The sequence below is a fragment of the Lagenorhynchus albirostris genome, chromosome 3 (assembly GCF_949774975.1).
Source record: "Lagenorhynchus albirostris chromosome 3, mLagAlb1.1, whole genome shotgun sequence".
NCBI lineage: Eukaryota > Metazoa > Chordata > Mammalia > Artiodactyla > Delphinidae > Lagenorhynchus > Lagenorhynchus albirostris.
This window is the reverse complement of record NC_083097.1, coordinates 107,147,392-107,172,851: the sequence shown is the minus strand read 5'-3', so window position 1 is coordinate 107,172,851 and position 25,460 is coordinate 107,147,392. Positions and strand designations below refer to the sequence as shown.

The 25,460-nt window shown below is 36.4% G+C and overlaps 1 protein-coding gene across 1 annotated transcript in view; it reads right to left on the bottom strand.

Moving 5' to 3' along the window:
- ADAMTS19 (ADAM metallopeptidase with thrombospondin type 1 motif 19) overlaps nucleotides 1-25,460 on the bottom strand; it is a 281,951-nt gene that overhangs the window by 33,135 nt on the left and 223,356 nt on the right. Inside the window, exons 17-19 of the mRNA XM_060146233.1 lie at nucleotides 21,761-21,918; nucleotides 17,885-18,038; nucleotides 7,254-7,389 (exon numbers count right to left, since the gene is read on the bottom strand). Of these exons, the coding sequence (XP_060002216.1) occupies nucleotides 7,254-7,389; nucleotides 17,885-18,038; nucleotides 21,761-21,918 (448 nt within the window). The remainder of the gene's footprint in view (nucleotides 1-7,253; nucleotides 7,390-17,884; nucleotides 18,039-21,760; nucleotides 21,919-25,460) is intronic.

Here is a 25,460-nt window from a genome sequence, read left to right as displayed (position 1 = left end):
AATGGACAACTTCTTAGAAATGCGCAACCTCCCAAGACTGAATCGGGAAGAAATAGAAAATATGAACAGACCAATCACAAGGGCCGAAATTGAAACTGTGATTAAAAATCTTCCAACAAACAAAAGCCCAGGACCAGATGGCTTCACAGGCGAATTCTATCAAACATTTAGAGAAGAGCTAACACCTATCCTTCTCAAACTCTTCCAAAATATAGCAGAGGGAGGAACACTCCCAAACTCATTCTATGAGGCCACCATCACCCTGATACCAAAACCAGACAAAGATGTCACAAAGATAGAAAACGACAGGCCAATATCACTGATGAACATAGATGCAAAAATCCTCAACAAAATACTAGCAAACAGAATCCAACAGCACACTAAAGGACCATACAACATGATCAAGTGGGGTTTATCCCAGGAATGCAAGGATTCTTCAATATACACAAATCAATCAACGTGATACACCATATTAACAAATTGAAGGAGAAAAACCATATGATCATCTCAATAGATGCAGAGAAAGGTTTTGACAAAATTCAACACCCATTTATGATAAAAACCCTGCAGAAAGTAGGCAGAGAGGGAACTTTCCTCAACATAATAAAGGTCATATATGACAAACCCACAGCCAACATTGTCCTCAATGGTGAAAAACTGAAACCATTTCCACTAAGATCAGGAAGAAGACAAGGTTGCCCACTCTCACCACTCTTATTCAACATAGTTTTGGAAGTTTTAGCCACAGCAATCAGAGAAGAAAAGGAAATAAAAGGAATACAAATCGGAAAATAAGAAGTAAAACTGTCACTGTTTGCAGATGACATGACACTATACATAGAGAATCCTAAAGATGCTACCAGAAAACTACTAGAGCTAATCAATGAATTTGGTAAAGTACCAGGATACAAAATTAATGCACAGAAATCTCTTTGCATTCCTATACACTAATGATGAAAAATCTGAAAGTGAAATTAAGAAAACACTCCCATTTACCACTGCAACAAAAAGAATAAAATATCTAGGAATAAACCTACCTAAGGAGACACAAAAGCTGCATGCAGAAAATTATAAGACACTGATGAAAGAAATTAAAGATGATACAAATATATGGAGAGATAGACAATGTTCTTGGATTGGAAGAATCAACATTGTGAAAATGACTATACTACCCAAAGCAATCTACAGATTCAATGCAATCCCTATCAAACTACCACTGGCATTTTTCACAGAACTAGAACAAAAAATTTCACAGTTTGAATGGAAACACAAAAGACCCTGAATAGCCAAAGCAATCTTGAGAACGAAAAATGGAGCAGGAGGAATCAGGCTCTCTGACTTCAGACTATACTACAAAGTTACAGTAATCAAGATAGTGTGGTACTGGCACAAAAACAGAAATATAGATCAATGGAACAGGATATAAAGCCCAGAGATAAACCCATGCATATATGGCACCTTATCTTTGATAAAGGAGGCAGGAATGTACACTGGAGAAAGGACAGCCTCTTCAATAGGTGGTGCTGGGAAAACTGGACAGGTACATGTAAAAGTATGAGATTAGAACACTTCCTAACACCATATACAAAAATAAGCTCAAAATGGATTAAAGACCTAAATGGAAGGCCAGAAACTATCAAACTCCTAGAGGAAAACATAGGCAGAACATTCTATGACATAAATCACAGCAAGATCCTTTTTGACCCACCTCTTAGAGCAATGGAAATAAAACCAAAAATAAACAAATGGGACCTAATGAAACTTCAAAGCTTTTGCACAGCAAAGGAAACCATAAACAAGACGAAAAGACAACCCTCAGAATGGGAGAAAATATTTGCAAATGAAGCAACTGACAAAGGATTAAACTCCAAAATTTAGAAGCAGCTCATGCAGCTCAATAACAAAAAAACAAACAACCCAATCCAAAAATGGGCAGAAGACCTAAATAGACATTTCTCCAAAGAAGATATACAGACTGCCAACAAACACATGAAAGAATGCTCAACATCATTAATCATTAGAGAAATGCAAATCAAAACTACAATGAGATATCATCTCACACCAGTCAGAATGGCCATCATCAAAAAATCTAGAAACAATAAATGCTGGAGAGGGTGTGGAGAAAAGGGAACACTCTTGCACTGCTGGTGGGAATGTGAATTGGTTCAGCCACTATGGAGAACAGTATGGAGGTTCCTTAAAAAACTACAAATAGAACTACCATATGACCCAGCAATCCCACTACTGGGCATATACCCTGAGAAAACCAAAATTCAAAAAGAGTCATGTACCAAAATGTTCATTGCAGCTCTATTTACAATAGCCCGGAGATGGAAACAACCTAAGTGCCTGTCATCGGATGAATGGATAAAGAAGATGTGGCACATATATACAATGGAATATTACACAGCCATAAAAAGAAACGAAATTGAGCTATTTGTAATGAGGTGGATAGACCTAGAGTCTGTCATACAGAGTGAAGTAAGTCAGAAAGAAAAAGACAAATACCGTATGCTAACACATATATATGGAATTTAAGAAAAAAATGTCATGAAGAACCTAGGGGTAAAGCAGGAATAAAGACGCAGACCTCTTAGAGAACGGACTTGAGGTTATGGGGAGGGGGAAGGGTGAGCTGTGACAGGGCGAGAGAGAGTCATGGGCATATACACACTAACAAACGTAGTAAGGTAGATAGCTAGTGGGAAGCAGCCGCATGGCACAGGGATATTGGCTCGGTGCTTTGTGACAGCCTGGAGGGGTGGGATGGGGAGGGTGGGAGGGAGGGAGACGCAACAGGGAAGACATATGGGAACATATGTTTATGTATGACTGATTCACTTTGTTATAAAGCAGAAACTAACACACCATTGTAAAGCAATTATACCCCAATAAAGATGTTAAAAAAAAAAATCTTCCAAGAAAAAAAAAATATAGAAACAATAAATGTTGGAGAGGGTGTGGAGAAAAGGGAACCCTCCTGCACTGTTGGTGGGAATGTAAATTGATACAGCCACTATGGAAAACAGCATGGAGGTTCCTTAAAAAACTACAAATAGAACTACCATATGACCCAGCAATCCCACTACTGGGCATATACCCTGAGAAAACCATAATTCAAAGAGACACATGTACCCCAATGTTCACTGCAACACTATTTACAATAGCCAGGAGATGGAAGCAACCTAAGTGTCCATCATCGGATGAATGGATAAAGAAGATGTGGCATATATATACAATGGAATATTACTCAGCCATAAAAAGAAATGAAATTGAGTTATTTGTAGTGAGGTGGATGGACCTAGAGTCTGTCATACAGAGTGAAGTAAGTCAGAAAGAGAAAGACAAATATCGTGTGCTAACACATATATATGGAATGTAAGAAAAAAAATGTCATGAAGAACCTAGGGGTAAGATGGGAATAAAGACACAGACCTACTAGAGCATGGACTTGAGGATATGGGGAGGGGGAAGAGTAAGCTGTGACAAAGTGAGAGAGTGGCAGGGACATATATACACTACCAAACGTAAAATAGATAGCTAGTGGGAAGCAGCCGCATAGCACAGGGAGATCATCTCGGTGTTTTGTGACCACCTAGAGGGGTGGGATAGGGAAGGTGGGAGGGAGGGAGACACAAGAGTGAAGAGATACGGGAACATATGTATAGCTGATTCACTTTGTTATAAAGCAGAAACTAACACACCATTGTAAAGCAATTATACTCCAATAAAGATGTTAAAAAAAAAAAAAGAAGCCTGCCACAGAGAACTCCCTACTTATCTCGAGGAAGTAATCACTAATGTATTATGCCCATCACCTGCAACTGATTGCTGTTAAACACGATAACATTTGCACTGCAGTACTGCCTCTAATGAAGTTCCTGTCTGCTCATCTTTCAAGTATGATGCAGACCTACCATTTTGCTTTGGAGTCCCCTAGTAGATTTTTCCTAAAGTGAATATTTATCTCCCAAATTTATTTCAGTTTCTGCTTCATCTTTCTGCACAAGGATACCTAGGCTATAAGCATAATTTAAACCCATCTATATGCCTTTCCCCTCAACTAGGGAAGCAACCATGGAACTATGGAAGACACTACTGAAAAGAGAAGTATTTGCAATTTCTCGAAATCCTAATTTTTTAAATAAAATATATTTTAGAAATCCTTAGTATAATGATAAAAGGTTACTTTTTTCATTCCTTGGAAAGCTGCTGAAAAATAAGAATAAAAATATGAAACATATTGTAGTGAGAGAAAACATTTTATATTTTAGAATTCATCTAATTGGGAATTACCTCATTTCCTCATCTTCAAGCCTCCTTCTTACAAAGCTATTTACTAGTGCATTAATATATTTTATATTTGGTACATAGGGTTACATCAGGCCATTTGGTGACTTTTTCAAAAAATGTGAATGGTAATTAGAATGTTTTTTACCATGGTGGGGAAAAAAGAAGAAGCAAGAGGAACAAAAGTTGTGCTATGCCAGTAAATCTTGGAAAGATTTCCTGTGATGACCCCTCAGGATTGCCCATGTCAATTTCTTACTTTCCAGTATTTTGGTTAACCTCACTGACATTGCTTCTTGGTGGTTCAAAATGCACTGCCTCCTTTTCCAAGGGAAAGAAGATAATAATTGCTAACAAAAAGACTTCCAGTCTCCAGCTGCAAAAATTTCTCACTCAGAAATGTATCAACCTTTCAAAACTATTCATTTTACCAAGTCATTATCAAGGCATTTTCCCCCAAGATAGCTGAGGTCAGTGAATGAATGGTGTGTACTGTACATTCTGATTCTTCACAGACCAGGTTAGGAAGTGACAAATATGCTCTAGTCCTCAAATCCAGGTCATTCAAGATTCCTGATATATCAAAAAAAGCTCCTGCTCTTTTATCCAAATGGGAAAGCTATATGGTATATAAAAGAAATGGTGTTTTGAAACATTTTAATAAATTATTTAACAAAAGGTAAATTAGCATTTTAATGTCTATTAAAAGAGATTAAAAAAAGAGAAAGAGGGCTTCCCTGGTGGCGCAGTGGTTGCCAGTCCGCCTGCCGATGCAGGGGACACGGGTTCGTGCCCCGGTCCGGGAAGATCCCATATGCTGTGGAGCGGCTGGGCCCGTGAGCCATGGCCGCTAAGCCTGCGAGTCCGGAGCCTGTGCTCCGCAACGGGAGAGGCCACAACAGTGAGAGGCCGGTGTACCACAAAAAAAAAAAATAATAAAGAAAATAAAAGAGAAAGATAATTCTTAGGAATAGTAATAACAACAAAAAAATCCAGGTTCTTTAGCTGACAGGGCAAAAGTTAAAAACTCAGCATCTGTTATCTGCCTAGCAATGAATGGAAAAGACCCAAGGACCTGACCGTAGGCAACAATATTTCCCTAGGTCACCCTTTCTGTTGATTACTACCCTGTCTTGTAAAAACACGTAATTAAAGCAGCCGCATAGCACAGGGAGATCAGCTCGGTGCTTTGTGATCACCTAGAGAGGTGGGATAGGGAGGGTGGGAGGGAGGGAGACACAAGAGGGAAGAGATATGGGGACATATGTATATGTATAACTGATTCACTTTGTTACAAAGCAGAAACTAACACACCATTGTAAAGGAATTATACTCCAATAAAGATGTTAAATAAAACAAAACAAAAACACGTAATTACAGAGTTAGATGAAAAGCATATAGTTCGGCTTGTGCAAAGGGCATTATTGAACATTATTGAAAGTAATGTACGTTTTTCTTTTGCATATTCTTTTACATACCATTCTTCTATTCTCTGGAAGCATATTTTTCCCTTTGAGGGGGAGGGAAGAATTGTTAGAGCACGGATGCAAAGAAAGGAAAAAGTAGATAATCAGCTTCTGAGTCTACAGAAAAGCAAGTCTTGAAATTTCAGCTTTGTAGAGGAAGACAAGATTTTCCAAATTCTTTTAAGCTGGTTGACATAGCATGAGCCAGATCTGGAGGGCTTAACAATCGAGTTTTGCAATAAGCCAGAAATAGAAGGAAATTGGGATGCAGTGCTACCTCTGAAGGGGAAGGTGGGCGGAGAGGGAAACCAGAAGAACTGAGCATTAGAGATTACTGAAGACAGAAAAGCCTAAATATAGTTAATGGGCAACTCTGTTTCTCACTCTCCTTTCCCTTCCCCATACATTGTGGTGGAAGGTCACGAGGAAGATTATATTAGTTAGAGAGCACTCCAAAGCTACAAATTCTCTGCATATCCAAGTTGCAGTATATACACATTCGCTGTGACTCCACTGCAAAAACTATTGGGAGAGGAGATCAATTGTTTGACTCCCTAAGAACTCACAAATACACCCTAACTCACTGAGCTTCAATAAATCTCTGAGTGTCAGGATAGAATAAAAGTCTGTGTCTCCATATTCTAGAGGAATCAATCCAGCTTCAGACTCTTTTTGTCATTCTGTTTTGAGGACTTTTGACACTGGGGCTGAGTTCCACTCAAGCCCAACATTAATTTTTATATGAAAGCACAGAGATTTTCGGGAGCCCTGTGCCTGAAACCATTCTGCACAGCCTTGCTGCAAGCCCACCCCAAAATCATACTAAGGTTCCATTCATCCATCTCTGCTGGTTACTGAGGCGTAGGCTTTCTTTTACACCACTTTACGGTACTCAGCATTGCGGTTCTATCCCCTACTCATGAGTTTCTTGCCTGCTTTGTTGCTTATTACTCACTGGGGAAGTCACATGGGACCGAAGCAACCAACTTTCGAATAACTAGGACCCAGGTCGGGAATCTGGTGATCAGAGATCAGGAACCAAACAGTTTGCCTTGGGACTCTGGGGTGAGGAAGTGAGGATCTAGCCTTGGGGACCAGAAGGACCAAATGCCCCCACTGTTGTTTAGGGGACTGGGTCCTGGCCAGTCCCACTTTAGTTTATATCGTCATTGGCAAGCGCTTAAAACACCATTTTGGAGAATTTAGGAATGAGTAGCTGAATTCAACCAAATAACCAGATTTTTGAAGAGGTGACCAACAGGTTACCAAATACTTTTAAATACTCCTCTGCCATCCAGTTAGGAGTTGTCGTCACACTGTGGACAGCAGCTGAAGTTGAGGTCAATCCTAACCTTGGTTTTCTAACACTCATTCCATCAAGCTGATTATCTTTCTTTCTTAGACCTTGCTTATTTAAAGCCTTACATTTTGGTACATATCCACTGCATTGTTTTTAAGAAAATGAGATTTTGTTAATGAGTGGTGGGACAGGGTTACCTTGTTTGGCACGGTTGCTCATTGCACTTGCGAATCTGTGGCTCTGGCTTGGTTAAGTATTTGCATTTCTTATTGTCCACAATGCTGATATTTTTGTTCATGATTTTCGTGCAAGACACTGTTGTCTTCCTTTCTCCTGAAAAGAGCAAAGAAACATAAAAAGAAATGTTATTTTAGGCCTCTATGCAATGGACTTATTGCATAGTCTTATATGCATGTTTATTCGAGGTATTCCTAGACTTGTAATTTTCATATTTTAAACAAATTTTAGGTTAGATCAATGAGGATGATATTTTTTTTTTGAGGATGATATTTTTATAATTTATATAACAAAATATAACTCTAGGCTTAAGGAAGATAATTTTTTTTCTTGTTAGCAATTAAATGGCAAGTTTTATAATACAAAGGGATTATGGTGCATAAGTTGATAAGACGTTATTTAAAGATTTTTATAAAGGACTGTGTCATCTTTTAGCATTCAGTGGTGGAAAGCAGTATTTGTATGAAACCTTTGTGCACATAAATATGCATATAAACGTGTGCACATTTTACCATCTGGCTGTATACCATCAGGGGGTAAGTTATGGGAAGCAAGCTTCTCTTGAATATAACTCAGACTTATATTGTTGTCACTTCTGGTAAAGACCCCAAGAATTCAAGAAATCCTCATTCCCTAATGATTATCCTGTTCTCTAAGAAAAGCCATGGGAGTTTTCCCATTTTCCACCAGCTTTCAGAAAACTGGCTTTTCCCCTTTCTCTGTATGCTGTATTCATTTTGCTTAGAGCCCTATAAGCACACTTGCTTGACAACACTTATTATTTCATCTTACACTGAAAAAGCCTACTACATATGTGCTGATTCTGTTTCTCTAAAAAAGTTTAAATATCTATATAGGATTTAATAATTTAATTTAACTTGTTTGACATTATAAAATAATTAAATCAGCCAATAATTTTAAAGCCAGACAGGTCATGAAGGATTAAGAAAAAAAAAATCACAAGTTTTTTGGGTCACTATTGAAGGGCCCATTAGTTAGGAGCTTATGACTACCATGCAATGATAATTAGGAAGCTCAGAGCATTCATACTGGTCATGCCAAACAGGACAGCCTGGGCTTGTGGCAGAGAGGTCACTCCGTTCTTTAATTAACAGAGAAGGAGGCTGGCATCAAGAAAGGATGTAGAGAGAGAGAGAGAGAGCTACTTTGAATAACTTTTGAGTATCTTTCACTTTGACTTGAGGGGGATTGGGAGAGACAGGGGTAACCAAGTGGAAGGCAAAAGAATAGAAACAGGTTCAGGATCTTTCCTTGATTACCCTCTCAACAACACTGAGCATAGTCCCATGACAACTTGTAGTATAAAAACATGACTATATCTACATACATATGTGGATTAACTAATAATTATATCTGTGGTCACTGCATGTCATGTTATTGAAAACATTTAGATCTTTGGTTCCATCTTCTAGCATAGGCAGCACAATGTTGGCTAAATTATTTTCTATCTGGAGAATCCCAGAGTTCTGGAGCAATGCAATTTTTTCTATGGGAGCTCAAGACAGACAAGAGTGCCAAGCAGGTAAAAGGTCTTTTCCTTCGAGAGGGAAAAGGCATGCCTTCAACCAGGACTCTGTGGCACTCAGTGAAGGGTGCACCAATGGGCCAACAATGGGGAGGGCCTTGAGATGGACATCCAACCATAGATAAGTAAAAGGTACCCCCCAGGTGCTCCTTTCTCCACCGAGAAGTTGCCTTGGAACGAGGCTGCATGACTTGGCAAATGGAGCATGGGCTGGATTGCGGTCTCTGGGGCAAGGACTTTATGTGGAGTGCCAGCTGCCTAACTAATGCAACAGCCACGTCTCAGAGGTCCACTAGCCTGACCTGTGCAGCTCATGCAGTCAGGTAAGCTTATGCTAATGTGTAGAGGAAAGGCAACCTTATAAGCCCCAGGCAAATGTTTAAGGGCTGTCCAGGCTATTCCTTGGTAGGTCAAGAAGGGTGGGGTGAGGCATTAGACTTAATCATAATAGTGTTCAATACCCACCAACTTCAAAATAATTTTCAAATAAGCTGCTAGATAAGCAGAAATGACTTATGATGTTAATTTTTCTTCACAGAAGAAACTGGCTTTACTAGGTAGGAGTTACCTAAATGTGAAAATTTGGGACGTTTTTGGTCAACTTCCACCTAGTTTCCTATGCCTCAGGTGCTCCTATATGACCTTTATGAAATAGGTGTAACACAAATTTTGTATAATGCTAGCATATGTAAGTATTATTTCTACACGACAATGATGCCTACCTAAAAGTAGGATTAAAATAAATGTTGCTTTTATGAAATATAAATATTAGTTTTAAAATCTAATTTAAAACCTCATAGTTATAAGACACTCTTTTACAGAATAGATGTAGTTGTCTAAACTAATTTAAATTTAATGCTTTTTGCCAACTACAGCACAAAAAGATGACAAACAGACAATACCCAGAGAGCCTTTGCTGAACTTCAGTGTAGCCACAGAATGAGTAACTCAGAGCTAATTACACTGCATTTTTTCCTTTACTCAGAAAATATCTAACCTTAGTTATGTTGGCCCAGAGGTAACATATTGAGCTTTTGAAAAAAATCTTTTAAGTATTGATGTATCAAAAGAGATACAGGTACTGGTGCCATTACAGGGAGCACCTTACTGGTGCTCTAAAAAAGTATGAAGGCATGTGAGCACGAATTGGAACATTTCCATCTACATTGTAGCAAAGACCCTCACATCATAAGTTTTTTGGCAGCTAGAAGAGGGATTAGCCCTACTTTTTAAAAATTTCATTGAACAAAGACAAGAGAATCAAGAAAAGAAATCTAATGCTCAGTTACAGGCACATTATGCCTATGAAAATACAACTAGGATCTTAAAGCCATACAGAAATGTTATTGTTTGATTTTTTTCTTTTATATAGTTTTATGTCCCAGCCAACAGAGGAAATTTCCATTATAGCATCTAACAGCAGTATTTACAATGCATCCAGTACTGTAGAACCGAGGGATGAACAGAAAGTGATGAAGTAACTGGCCTTCTGCCTGAACCTTGAGTAGCTGCAAGCTGTTGACAGTGTATTATTTGCTTTATGGGAATTAATTTCATCTCTGGGTCATTCCCACTAAATCAGTATTGGGGAAATCTGTTTTGAACATAATTACAAATAAAATACAATAACCATTATATATTCATCTAATTACCAAATTTGGGCAAAATCTGAAAAGGAGGGGTAATTTTTATTTACTGATTCTTTCTTTGTTCTCTGAAGACACTGAACAGAGTACACATTATGTTGTGTTCCTTCTTTTCCAATCTTAGTGATAAATTGATTTTTTTTCTATGCTCTGTATTTAACTCATGAAATGGAAATTTTTAATAAAACTATAGTCTACTCAGGTAGATCACATTTCTAAAACCTGCATCATACATGTAGAAACAATCTGGGGAGTGGGTACAGTGTTTTAATATGCATAACTGAAATTCTCTGTATGTTATGGGACATTTCAAACTTTTAAAAAAATTTTTACTTTTTAGTTTTGAAATAATTGTATACTCACATCTACTTGTGAGAAATAATAAAGAGAATCTGAATACCCTTTTCCAGTTCCCCACAGTGGTAATGACTTGCAAAACTAGAGTACAGTATCACAACCAGCAGACTGACATAGATATTGTCAAGATGTACAATATTTCCATCACCACAAAAATCCCTCCAGTTACCCTTTTAGAGCCACACCCACTTCCCCTACCATCCACCACTCAATGAGTCCCGGCAGCTACTAACCTGTTCTCCGTTCCTATAATATTTTCAAGAATGTTTTGAAAACTGTTATATACAGTGTATAACTTTTGGGGACTGACTTTTTTACTCTGCATGATCCCCTTGGAGGTACATCTTCATTGTTGTATCAATCATTTGTTTCTTTCTACTGCCAACTAGTAAATCCTGCTGTGGATGGACCACAATTTGTACAACAATTCATCCAAATGTTTTACTAAAACTGGGGAAGTCTATAAGAAAGAGACTATATATAGTCATCTGTCTTTACATTCTTCTTTAAAAATTTTTACTTAATTATTTTCTATTGAACTAACAATGACTAGCAAGCAATTGAACCAAAAGTAAAAATACTTTAATGATGAAGAAGGTCTTTTTTCTGAGCACTTCTTAGAGTTACATAATGTCATGTCCTTTAATGTCATGTCATGTCCTTTAATTTTTAGCCATTCTTTTTACATTTCTATAAAACATTTTTTCCTTCAAGGTTTGGGCTTAATATTAAAATGACAATTTCATTTTTTATTTTAATAAAAAATTGTATTTTGTATTGTTCATAACACTCAATAAACAATCCAATGTGATCTTGTCATTTCCATACACACAAATATTTTAATGTAATCCCCTAACCTTCAAGTTAAATTTAACTTGAGTGCTAGCATAACACTTAAGTACCTTCACGAATTACCTTCTTTCTACTTTTTTGGTCAAATAATTTCCCACAGCTTGATCCTCATATTTTTCACTCTAGTAATAAACATTCTCACTAACCCCAGGGCCTTTGCAACTATGCATATCCCTGGAAGGCTTTTTACAATTCCCCATATCACTCTGTATGGTGTTTTCTTATTATCTAACCCCTACTAGGTGGATAGTAAATTTTCTAAAAACAGAAAGTACTCATCTTTGAATCATCCAGCAAAAGTGCAAGTACAGTCAGTATTGGTAAAGGAATCAACAAATGAAATATAAACATGTAATTCAAGCTCAAAGTACTTCCTGTACTAAGAGGTACATCTCAACACTGTGTTTCCTAAGATGGTAAAAAATCATGTGCAAACTAAATGAATAATTATGGGAAATAATTATATATGGCAAATCTAATACATGGATTATTATTTAGGTGTTAAATTCAAGTTTATAAAGAGTTTACATTAATATAAACATTCCTATTAATTTAAGTAAAGAAAGCATCAATAGGATACAAAATGGCACTAAATATTACTAAAACAAAATAATGCAGAGAAGAGCAAAAATATATTTTGGTGCGTTTTCTTTGGCTAATAACATTTACTTTGGTACATGCAAAGTGCCTGTGAAAGGGAAAAACAGGAAAAAACCCAGCACCCTTCATAAGATACAGGTATTGGTATACTGAAATACTTCCTCAATTTGGACCCCCAAACTTGGATGCCTCCTGAGAACCTGGTCATGGACAAGGAAAGCCATGTCTAGAAGATATCACAATACAAGGTTTACAGCATGAGAGTCATAAGCTAGCAGGATTTGGACTAATGTGAAGAATGTGGAATGCTGACTTATTTTTTTTCCCCTTCAAATTGTATCTATTCAGATTTCTTAAAAGCATGTTTAACTCTTCATTTATTTCAAAACACGTTATTAAATTTGGGGGCCTTCATTCAAGGTTTTATTTCATTAATTCATCTACTAGATAAAAGTCCTAGAGTAATGCAGTTACTGTATATAGTATGTGGAATGCTAACTCCACAAAAAACCATCAGATATTATGGAATGATAGATCCCTGATGTCTCTGAAGACAAAGATCATTTCAAACAGTCTTTTATGTCAAAAAAATCCTTTATCCACTGACCCCTACTTCTAAGGTGCCAAAATAAATTTAAAACATCCCTTCAAAGATTTTTAGATATTTTAGAACACCAATGCAAAATAAACATTTATTTCACAAATATGTTTTACGATGTTTGAAAATAAAAGGACTAATATCAATGGCCAATGCTAAAGTACAAAATGATATATCCATTCAAATTTTTCTGGAACTATGATTTGAATTTGACAAGATCGTGATGAAAAGTGTACAAGTTAAACTGCTGGAAAAATTTACTTGAGATCACCAGCATTACTAGGTATTTTAAATTAATATTTCTTCTAAAAGAAGAAGTTTTTATATCTTAGGCTTTTGTTATCTTGTAACAACTGGTATTAATAAATTAATAGAAATGCATAATCAGTTAACTCTTATTTGGGTAATTTTAAAACTTAGTTTGAGATACTGATGTAAAAGATATTGATAAAAATTTAGCTACTGGACATTAGGTATTTTTTTAAAATTTCTTTTTCCCACTTATTTCCGGAATGTGATGCCTTAAAATTGTATTCAAAAAAATAACATGTCGAACACTGAAATTTTATACTGCCCTGTGATACTTTATTTGCTCTTTCTTGCTTAATATTTCTGTGAAGTAGAATAGTTCTATTATTCCTCTTTGCTGCTGAAGATAAATTTTACATGAGTCTGTTTCCAATGTTCTGTGCTTTGAACTTACTCTCATCTAATTCATGAATATGCTGAAAGATTACAAAGCTCTTTCTGGCTATAAAATCGACGAAACGGAGTCAGAAATAATGCGATTCTTGAAACCTTGTCCATCCACTTTATTTATGAACTGCAAAGGAAAATAATATCCAAATGCCCAGAAATACTTTGGCATTGAAATGAATATACGTCCTATTAACATAGTCAGAGATAATTGAAAACTGTTGACTAAACACAATGGAACAGATTTGAGAGAGAAGGTTTATTCAAGTGCAAATCATATAGAGATTGCTTATAATTAGGACTATTTTATAAAATAAGTCATTTGAAATAAAAGTAAGGACATATCTAAATTCTTATTTAACATATTAAATAAAACATCTCTTTGAATCCAAAGAAAACCTATGTAGGGTTCCTTTTTATCCACGGCCTCTCCAGCATTTATTGTTTGTAGATGGGAGTGTAAACGGGGACAGCCCCTATAGAAAACAGTATGGAAGTTCCATAAAAAACTAAAAATAGAACTACCATATGACCCAGCAATCCCTCCACTGGGCATATACCCAGGGAAAACCATAATTCAAAAAGACACATGCACCCCAATGTTCACTGCAGCTCTATTTACAATAGTCAGGACATGGAAGCAACTTAAATGTCCATCAACAGAGGAATAGATAAAGAAGATGTGGTACAAATATGCAGTGGAATATTAGCCATAAAAAGAAACAAAACTGGGTCATTTGTAGAGACGTGGATGGACCTAGAGACTGTCATACAGAGTGAAGTCAGAAAAACAAATATCGTCTATTAACGCATATGTGTGGAATCCAGAAAAATGGTATAGATGATCTTATTTGCAAAGTATAAATGAGACACAGACGTAGAGAACGTATGGATACAGAGGGGAAAGGGGGGGTGGGAGGAACTGGGAGATTGGGACTGACACATATACACTATTGATACTATGTATAAAATAGATAACTAATGAGAACATACTGTATAGCACAGGGAACCCTACTTAATGTACGGTGGGGACCTAAATGGGAAGGAAATCCCAAAAAGAGGGGATATAGGTATACGTACAGCTGAGTCAGTTTGCTGTACAGTAGAAACTAACAACATTGTAAAGCAACTATATTCCAATAAAAATTAATTAAAAAAAAAAACAAATAAAACCTATGTAATCTCTAAGGGACATGCTATACATACTTTGTGGAAAGAAATGACACCAAACCCCTGAACTGCTCTTGAAGGAAGTATATAACATGGAGGAAAGAAGACTTGAACTCTGGAGTCCTGGATTCTAATCTTGGCTCCTCCCACATTGGGCCTGTGACCTTGGGAAGTCTCAATCTCTAATGCACTTCACTTTTCTCATGTTAATAATTATGAAGTTATGCTCAAGAATATCTAAAAGCCCTTCTGACCTTGAAACTAAAATAATTTACATTGAACCTCTATTTCTTAAGGCCTGACAATTGACAAAACATATTCTAGGTTGCAATTAATGTGATTTTGGAAAAAATTTTTAACCCTAAAAATTCGCTTGTTCAAACTGAAGACTGACAAGTTCTGTATGTTTACTTCTGAAGCTTTTACTAGACCACAATTATGGCAGAATGAAAAAAAAATGAGTATAATAAAATTCACTGGGCAAACACTTTCCTGTCTAGAGTCTCAGATGTAAACAGATTTTAATGACTGCCTTTCAGTGCAATAACAGGAACCAGCAACCTTTTCGTTGCTCCATTTCCAGATAACCCATCACGGAATGGCGGCTGAGTTATATTAAAGAAGAAAGTTCTAACTCTGTGGATCTTCACTTTAAATGTGTTTGTTTCTATTTGTGTTTTTGTTTTTTTATGGATAGGGGATGTGAATCAGAACGCCTTAAATGAAATGGGCCCTGACATCAGTAAGAAATGGGAGAAGCAGAGGAATAGGAATTTGGGTGTACATGGGGTCATCAGCAGGAGAGGACTGAGGACACAGGATCCCAAGTCACATGGTGATAATGGGACCCCAGGGAAACATGGCCAATGAAAATTTCATTGTGCCAAGGGTGATTGCTACAAGCTTTTAAATTGTGAGTGACTAGAAATCCTTTTGTTATAATTACTCTGTACCCCTGGGAGCAAAGTATGCTCTTTATAATGTCTCCCTTCCCCTGCCTACCATGTTGCCTTTGCTCTGGTGACCCCAGAGCTCCAAGTACTGCAGCAGAAGTTGTTCCTCCCCAGCCTCCAAACCTCTGGATGTTCCCGGTACCCTTTTCCTCTCTCCTGAGGACACTGTTTCTTGCTTCCTTTACCGCCACCAGTGGGGTGACCATTTTCTTGCTTACACCCCATACCTTTACATCTAGAGAGCATGGGTGTCCATGCCCCTCGCTGTCACCACCAGACCATTCTCCCTTCCTTCTTCCTAAACCTACAGCTTTGGAGCAGACTATGCAGTGCAGTCCCCTTCTTGCTGTAACCGAACACCAACCCCTGATTCAATCTCTCTTTTTACTCTAAGATTTTACCTCCTGGATTATTGTTCTATTTTCTAATACTGCTCCTAACACATTTTTTTGGTAATTATTATAGCCATTTGAACGATTCTTCCAACACTGAGGCCTCTCAGTTCCGGGCACACTTCTCTTCCCAAAGATCTGTACTTTCACTTCACTGAAGCCACTAACTCTCCTGGTCTTGTTATTACTAATAACTATATCCCCTCCATACTCTTAGCTCTATTTTCTGTCACCATCTCCTGTATTTCCAGCCCTCTCCCTTAAGTACCCTGAATCTAAAAGTTCTTTAACTCCACCAGGCCCTAAAATCCATTAGTGCTACCACCTTTTCACTGTCTTTCAAAGTCCTTTGTATTTTTAGTTTCCTCCTTATACAACTAAATTCCATGGCCAATCATTTTCAACTCCTTACATACAACCTCAGGTCAAGCGGATTCTCCTTTTGTTTTATTACACTCACATGGCAATTCCAAAACTTGTACCACAAGTGCATCTGTATGCTGTACATAGCTGGAGGGTAAGTATCATTATGATATGTATGTCAAGCTAAATTCATGACTGTCAACTTCAAGTGGACCATCAATGCTACCATAAAGTCAAAATACATGTACCATTTCATTCATTCTCTCACTCTCTTAAGTGACCACTTCACATCTCCTCTCTTTTCAAAATTCTCATATCTCCTTTCTCACCTTTAATAGCAGCAAAATGGCCTTTACTGATAAAATAGATGCAACCAAAAGAGTACCACCACAAGTTTCCAACATCTGCTTCTGTTCAAAATACTGTATTTTCTCCTGTTACTAGTGATGGGCTCTCCATATTTCTATCCAAAGCCAACTATTCCATTCCATCCATCCTGCCAACTTAAGGATATCACTCCAGAAATTTTTTGCTCTCTCCTTTGCACCACTAGTTTTCTGTTCTATTCTAGAAAACTCACATTGGGAAATCATCATGTATAATTTCCCCTATTAAAAACAACAACAAACTCTTTGATTCATATTCCCTTCCAGCTAATGCCACATTTCTCTGCTTTCTTGTTTCAGCAAAATTTCCTGTTACCTTTAGTCCTTTCTTCAATTCATCACATGCTATTTTCTCTTGAATTCACTCCACTTAGTCTTTTGAGCCAAATCATTAAAAGTAATTTTGACAGAGTCATCATTGACCTCTATGTTTCAAATATAAAAATATAATATCTTTTGAAATACAATAAATATATTTGAATGTAATAGTCAATTTCAGTGCACATTATTTTTGACTTATTAGCAGCTTTTGATACAGTTGATCATTCTCTCTTTCTTGTAATAAATACTTTCTCACTTGCCTTACAGAAAAGCATTCTCATTTGCATGTTTTTTCTCCAATGTTGTTGGCTACTTATTTTAATATGCTTTGTTGGTTTCTTCCCATCTCTCTGAACTCTAAATGGTATAGTGTCCCAAGTAAATATAAAAGTGTAAGTATATGACATAGCAACCTGTATGGTGTCTAGGGCAGCCCCCATAAGTGTTAATATTTATGCAAAGCAATGCAATGAGTGACCATATTGAGTGACATATGTAACAACTGTACGTAGCCTTTCTTCAATTCATGCCAGTTTTTGCTGCAAAATAGTTCAGGGATTTAGGCACTAAACGTGTCGCAAAAAACTTTCAGTTTCCAATCCTTTATGGAGTTTGAAATTTTAGATAAGGGGTTATGGACCTGTCTTAATTATCAATGGTTAATCAGAAAAGAAGCTGTTTTGGAAAGGTAAATACTGAAAAATACTTCACCTCCTCCACACGTGGCATCGCAATCTTCCCAGCCTGTGTGTGTCCACATGAAAAGGGGTTCAGGTGCTTTGGAGCTCTGATTCTCTGGTACAGGGTCTGACGGGATAGTGTATTCATAATGAAGACCATAATTCTGGTCTTGAAACAGCAGCACCTATAATATATAAAAGTGATCAAGGCAGATGGATCAAAGTAGAGCATATTCAATGTAAAGCATAAAACTAATGATACGAATACCTTAAAATGCTTTTTGCATGGTGTGCATGCTCCTTTAATACATAGTAGACTTGAGATATTATGCTTAAATGTTAAAAATGTCCTACTTCTGAAATCACTGGAGTTACACACTTACCTTTGAGCTAAAGACAGCATGAAAAAATAGCCCACCTGAATAAGGTCAGAGATACCACATCACTTTCTCCCAAGTTGATGGACTAGACAGTCTCTCAAAGCATGGTACAAGTATGAGATGACTTTAGTAGGGGGGACAGGGACATGTGTCCTACATAACATCAAGATATAACCCACGATCTAATATCAAATGAAGCCGTTCCACTCATATAAAAGAGAAAGATGAATAATAAGTCGCTGTGTCAACAGAGGAAGAGAAGATTTTGGAAATCATTTCACTCCATAAGGGTAGAGAACTTCTAAGCCAATTAGAGGACAAGAATTTTATTCCGTGTATGCTTACAGTTTAACTTTGGCAAGGTTACTAATTTTCCATTTATAATAAAGATCATTTCCTTTGAAAAGAAATTTATGTTAAAAAGAACTTCTAACTGCAAATTAACTTAATAATGGTACAGTTATGTACACATATGTAAACAGTGTAAGAAACCATAAAGGATGTATGAGAATGATTGAACTTTGGGCTACATGGACTAAACCATAAGCAGGGACCATATCTGCTTTGTTCTCCCATGGTACCCAGTATCAAGCTAAGAACTGCATCATCATGGGCAAGCATACATATTTTAAACGAAAGAAAAATACCTGAAATATACTCATTTTAAATAAAAGAATGAATGAGAATATATGTTTCTTTATAAATACATTTTCACCAAATATGTCAAACAAGCTCATGGAATATATCACTTCTATGGATCTGAGGATTTATGGAAGCAGTCTATATGACACACTGTGATGTATAAAAACATATATATCTAAATTTTAAATTATGTTGAAGTATTAGAAAACTTAAATATTTAATCTGTATCAAGGTGGTTGTAATGACAGGTTACAGAGTTAACACTTAATAGGAAAAAATTTAAATGAGCCCAGGGTTAATTTTCTTTACTTCTTTTTCTTAAGATTCTGCCTCAATATATTATCAGAAATACTAAGATACATTTTAATATGTGGATTGGGGGACTAGTATGATGACATTATAAATCAACTATATCAACAATAAAAATAATACTTTAAAAATTCATATATACTAACATACTGGATACTACTTCTAAGTATATCACAGTGCTTATTTTGGCTTTAAATATCTCATTTCATGTTGCCAGTGACTTTTCAGCTAAATGAGTTAAAAAAGAGAGAGATGGACTCACCTTGTTTATGGAAATAACCAGACTACTACATGATTTTCAAATTGATGAAATGAACATATAAATAAATAATTTGCCAACTTATTTAATTAAGTGAAATCATGTCTTTTTTTCTTAAAAAACTACCTTTTCATCGATAGAACTTTAGATTGTCCTTGAATACCTAATGCCATTTAAAATAAAGACATTGGCTACAAAATCATTAGCTCTTTCTTAAACCATTTGAACTTGGCAGTATTCTTTGCAAGAAGGAAAGTGTGACCGCATTACAGTTGAGGGGCACATACTGAAGCATGGCAGCAGAAGGTATTGCCTTTCAAAATTCAGTACCAGCTTTCAATCTGTAATAGTCATTAAAGAAAAATATCTTAGAAGTGCAGTTTTCCTTGGATTACTGAATAAATCCAGGTCACATAGATGCCTTCTTTTAGACATAGTTCACTGACTTTAATTATGTTTCATGCTTCCAGGAAAAACCTTGGTAATTACCAGTCAGATTAAGGATTCTGCAGCAAGGAAACTCCCTCTGCCCAACACTGAGGTCTCACATATATTGTTTTAAGATTCTGAATTAGAGGCTCACTAAAAGAGCCTCAGTCTTCTTCCATTAAAAAAAACATAGTTTACATTAATGTAATAAGGGAGGCAAACTGATGGCGTTTTCTGCAGCCCAATCATTAAACAAATGTTTGTTGTTGATAATGTTGTTATTCTAAGTGACCCAGTCATGGAAAGAGTCAGATATTGGTCATACAATGTTTGTTTAGTCATTTTTTTTTTTTCCTCTCTCCAGATGGCAGAGGGCACAGACTGGAGTTTCCAATTTAAATTAAATAAAAGGATCCAGAGGAACTGTGGGGAAATGAACAAAATAATTATTTAAAGTATATGCATACTCATGATCCAAGGCTGTCTGGTGTAAAGAACTTAGATTTAAGCTTTGCATCAGGAGAGGCAGCATAGAAGATGGATTAACACCTAGTTTATTCAAAGCTAAGTAACTTACTGGGAGGCACTGAGCACAGTATTTAACCTTTTACATACTTAGTGTTTTCTAATCTGTAAAATGGAGTAATAATAATACATACTACACAGGGTTATTTTGAGGATTAAGTGCTATAATGAACATAAAGCACTTTTGGATAGGGTCTGACTCTCAGTGCTTGATGGTGTATATTATTACTAGTATTAAGATTCAGAACAGAAGGCCCCCATGCAACTCACCCTGCTCCCTTTATGCATATTCCTGTTGGTAAAGTCTATTGACTGCAGTTCTCTAAAACATTCTTACTTGAAATGTGGTCAGTGGACCAGCAGTAGTGGCATCACCTGGGAGATGGTTAGAAATGCAGGTCTCAGGTTCCTCCCCAGAATATGCATTTTAACAAGAACCCCAGGTGATCTGCAGGCATGTTAAAGTAGGAAAAGCAAATGGGCCAGTATGAGATTTGAACCTCTGGCTGCTATACTGGCAACACAGATGTCTCCAGTTGAGGAAGAATTCAACTTTAATTATGTGGAGATATTAAATAATGTGGCACACTACACTCCAAATAAACAGTCAGTTGGCTGTATTTTAGAGTTGTTTTTATGTGTGGACTCAAAGAGGTGTTGAAGTGTGTGAATCTCAGACTTTGCCACCAGAAGAAAAAACTCCTGAGCCATTAGCATTGACTGCAATGATCAAGGTCAAAAGAGGTATGTGAACCTGCCATGAGCGAGGGCGCAGAGCCCCAATGTCCTGATTCTTTCACTCCAAACTCAGACCTAGTCTTCTGCTACATGGTAAAGAAACTTATTATCCCAAGCATTCAAATTATCATAATTCTTTACAGGAATCACTTAACCTAGTAAGAACACAATGGGGTAATTGGAAGCCTTGTTAGATATTTACCAAATGTTTTCCCCTGGGACCAATACCATTTTATCAAAGGTATTTTATACAGATTCAGGCAATGCCCTTTTCACAGATGTATGAAATGTTACGGTTTGCCATATTATAGCACTCTCTTTATAGACATCCACTCTGGTTAGTAAACATATGCTTTTAGGGAAAGAGGAACCTTATTGCCTGCTAATTCACTTCTACTGTGAGTCTGTGAATTCCCTAAAACATCGTGTTCCTTTCGTAATAATTTCCATTTTTAGACATCTTGATTTCAAACACATTAAAAAACCCTAAAAACCCACCTCTTAAATAATTTTAAATGTTTACTTGACAATTCAAATTTGGAAAAAAGATAAGAGAAGGCACGGTGGGAATGTCCTTTGTCATAGGAAGCTGATTATGCAATGTTATCGATTCGTTCCCTCATACCAGGAGGTGTAATGGTGATGTAGTAGGACCTTTGGCGGAGATCTTCTCCCAGAGACCTCGTCTTACATAATGGACAGTAGTTCCCGCTAAGTTGAATGCTCCAGAGTGTTCAATCTTCCAGTCACTATTAATAGACTGTTTTCCAGTGTCTCGGAGAGCTATAAAAAAGTTATAAAATATTATGAGATTAACAAGTCAGCATCATTAATCACTATCCACTTTGCATGATTTTGTTAAAAGCATTTCATTCATTTCTAAACTAAATGGTCAACGCTCCCTGATGCAAAACATGAGGCATCTCCTCTTTGGGAAAGTCTGCAATCACAGCAAATGCCATAGGAAGTTCTCCTTCTCTCCTGAAGCTGTCCACAAACCATACAGTCACATTTATCCTTGCCTCCTCCAACCTCCTTTGAACACTCGATGTCTATAACCTTATTTTGTGTCCCTTAATCATTTATTCTTTAACAACATATTATTATTTTAAAGGCTATGTGTGTCTATGTTGTCTATGCAATGATCCTATGAACAATGTGAAGGCTGGTACTACATCTTATACATGCTCTGTATCTCCTATGCCACCCAGGAAAGAGTGTGATGACAGAAAGATCATGACATGGAATGTTAACTAACAGATCAGAATGACAGGGTTATGTTCAATACAAAACAATTCAAAGATAATGTGTTAGTTCTAAAAACAGAACTCAGAACCTTTAAACATCCCTAGTTTGTGATTTATTGTGTACAAGAATGGAGGATAAATGCTAATTCTCACCCACAAACAGCCATCATTTGTATGAAATTTTGTGGAGTAACTTTGTTTACCTATACTTTTTTTTCTCTTTTTCTTTTTGTGATCTGTGCTACTATTTAAATGAGATTCATAACATGGAAGTGACATGCCATGATTATCATTTAAAATTAAGGATTCCTTATGTTTTTTCCAAATGATTTTATTTTTTATTTAAACTTTAAACTCTCCCCTATAATTGAATTTCTCTTTCAAAAACATTTACATGAAGACTCATTGAAGGTTTTTATGTCATAATACTATGAAAATGTTTTGATAATAAGCCAATAAATCTTCCAAAATATTATTTAAGCTAATCTCTATTTATTGAATGTTTGAGGAGTTCCAACTTTTTAATATTATAAATAACGCTCAGATAAATACACTGTACACTAAATATTTGTATACCTGAATACTTCCCTTGGATAGATTCCCAGATTTGGAATTACAGAGTCAAAGAAATCAAACATTTAAAGATTTGGAAAAACAATTTCAAATTGATTTTCATAAAGTTTGCAAGAATTTATGCTTTCATAACAGTGACTAAGAGTGTCCATTTCTGAACAACTCCTTGAAAGCACCTTTCTCTTGTATAATATTTAATCATGCCTAAATCATTGCTTATCAAGCATCCTCTATAAATCAGGAAATACTCAAAGTTCTGGGACTTCCCAAATGAACAACAGAAATATGTTCTCCGGCTTCATAGAACTTATCATCTAACTAGCAAACCAGATATTAATCAAGTCATAAGTAACCAACTAATTATAATTACGCTGAAACTTGTGAGGGAGGAATCAGGAAAGGCTTGCCTGAAGGATGTCATTTATGGAGGATGCTAGCCAGGGGAAAAGAGAAGCAAGAGTGTTCAAGACTGAGGGAACTACAGATGCCAAGGTCACCACTGCAGCTTGGTGAGAATCAGGTAGCAAATGTGCAGATGCCACATGTACTCAAGTGGATCATGAACTCATGAGGCTGGAGAGTAAGGGATAGCCAGACCTTATAAGCCTTGTTAACTTTTAGAGGCTTTTTCCTAAGAAAAAATACAAAACTATACAAGATTTTGAACAATATTGTACAGAAAAGGGACTTGCATAGGACAAATTTGTATAGAGAAGACAGAATAGTAGCCCAATGGAAAGTAATGGTGGCTTGGCTCAAGGTAGTAGAGAAGAGTGCAAAGAGGAATTTGGGAGTGAAATTGATAAAATATGATGATGACTTGGTTGTCCTGTGTGAAAGGAAGTGTCAGAGATGATGCCAGGTTTCTAGTATGAGAAACAGTGGGTTATAAAAGCAAACAGTGAGACTGGAAAGGCTAGCAAAAAAAAATGATTGAGGAGAAATATCAGGATTTGAATTTTGAACAATCCAGTTTTTTACAAAAGTCTCTTTTTGCTATTGATGTTAAAGATATTTTTCATTTGCTTATTAGTTATTTGCCTTTTAAATTTAAATGAATTAAGCAAATTATAAATTATCTGTGAAGGTTTTTTGGTCCACTAAGAGATTTTTCTGGAGTTTATATTCTCATTATTATAAGCAACATGTTAATAGAAATATTGAAATTTTACCTCTTAATTTCTACCAAGTAATATCTTTATCACATACTGCATATAAAGTAGAATGTTTTAGATAAAATATTAAGCATAAATATTTTCAGATGTATGAAAAATATACAAGTACTAATGTTTACCTTGAATTTTAAACTTGAAAGGGAAATATGTTGCCAGAAAACTGTCAACACTTTGCAAATAGCTCTTACCATCTACAAATGGATATACTTCTGATAATGCTAGATTGATTAAAAAAATAATGATTTTGCCTAAAAGGTAAAGTACGCCCTTGTATTTCTCTAAGGTCTATTAAATATTCTGAGAGTCTTTTTGGCCTAGATTTGTACTGCGGCCAGTATAATTCCATTCTTTTTTCCTGTATCTCAACATATATTCATAGCACTATTACAAAGGAATATTTCCTGAAAATCTCTAAGAAAAATGCCTTAAAAACCTTTTGTGGTGACTATAGTATAATCTTGAGACTCAACTGGTATTCTGGAATTCAGCGTTCCCCGCCCAAATGCCACATGCATGTATCTGAAAACCCACACAATTTATAAGCTTAAGAGCAACCTTATATGCAGACTCAATACTCTGGGTGTGTGGTGTTTCCTGGTTTTGGTTTTTAATTCATTAGCTTTAAAAACGTTTTTAGAAAATCAGTTTCTGGCCATAGCTGAATAACTGGAACTGCACTATCTCTCCCCCTGTAAACAACTAGAAAACTAGACAGTATATGAAACAACTGTTCCCAGACACTGGACAATGGACAACAGAGAACTGTGATCCCTAAGAGGAGGAGACCCAATGCTCTCTAAAATTACTTGACTTTCTGCCTGAAGATATTTAGCAGGCCCCACCACAGAGAGGGGGAACTCAAGCAGAGCACAGATAACCAGGGCTTCAGCGAGATGAGGACACAGAGAATGGAGTTCAAACTGGCTAAGGCAGTTGGAATCTGTTTTATTGAGTACTGGAGAAGACGGAGCAACACAGCAACGAGCTTCAAAATATTTCATAAGCTGACATAGTGTGAGGGACATAACCTAGAGGATTTCACTTATTTATGCTTGCTGTGTAGAGACCGCCATCCTATTTAAGCTGCAACAGCCTCCTTATATACTCTCACTGTTTACACATAACTATCAGCCCTATCATTTATCAGTTCATCTTATTGTCTGTCTTTGAGCCCTTAAAGTCTTTCGTTTCCACTTTTACGTCTCTTTTGGACGTTACCTTAAACCTTACTAGTTTATGTAATGACCCAAGGGAAAGAAATGGGAATAACCAGGTACCTGGCAGGTAGGACACAATAGAGTTTTGATAGGACACAGGGAATTTGGGCAGC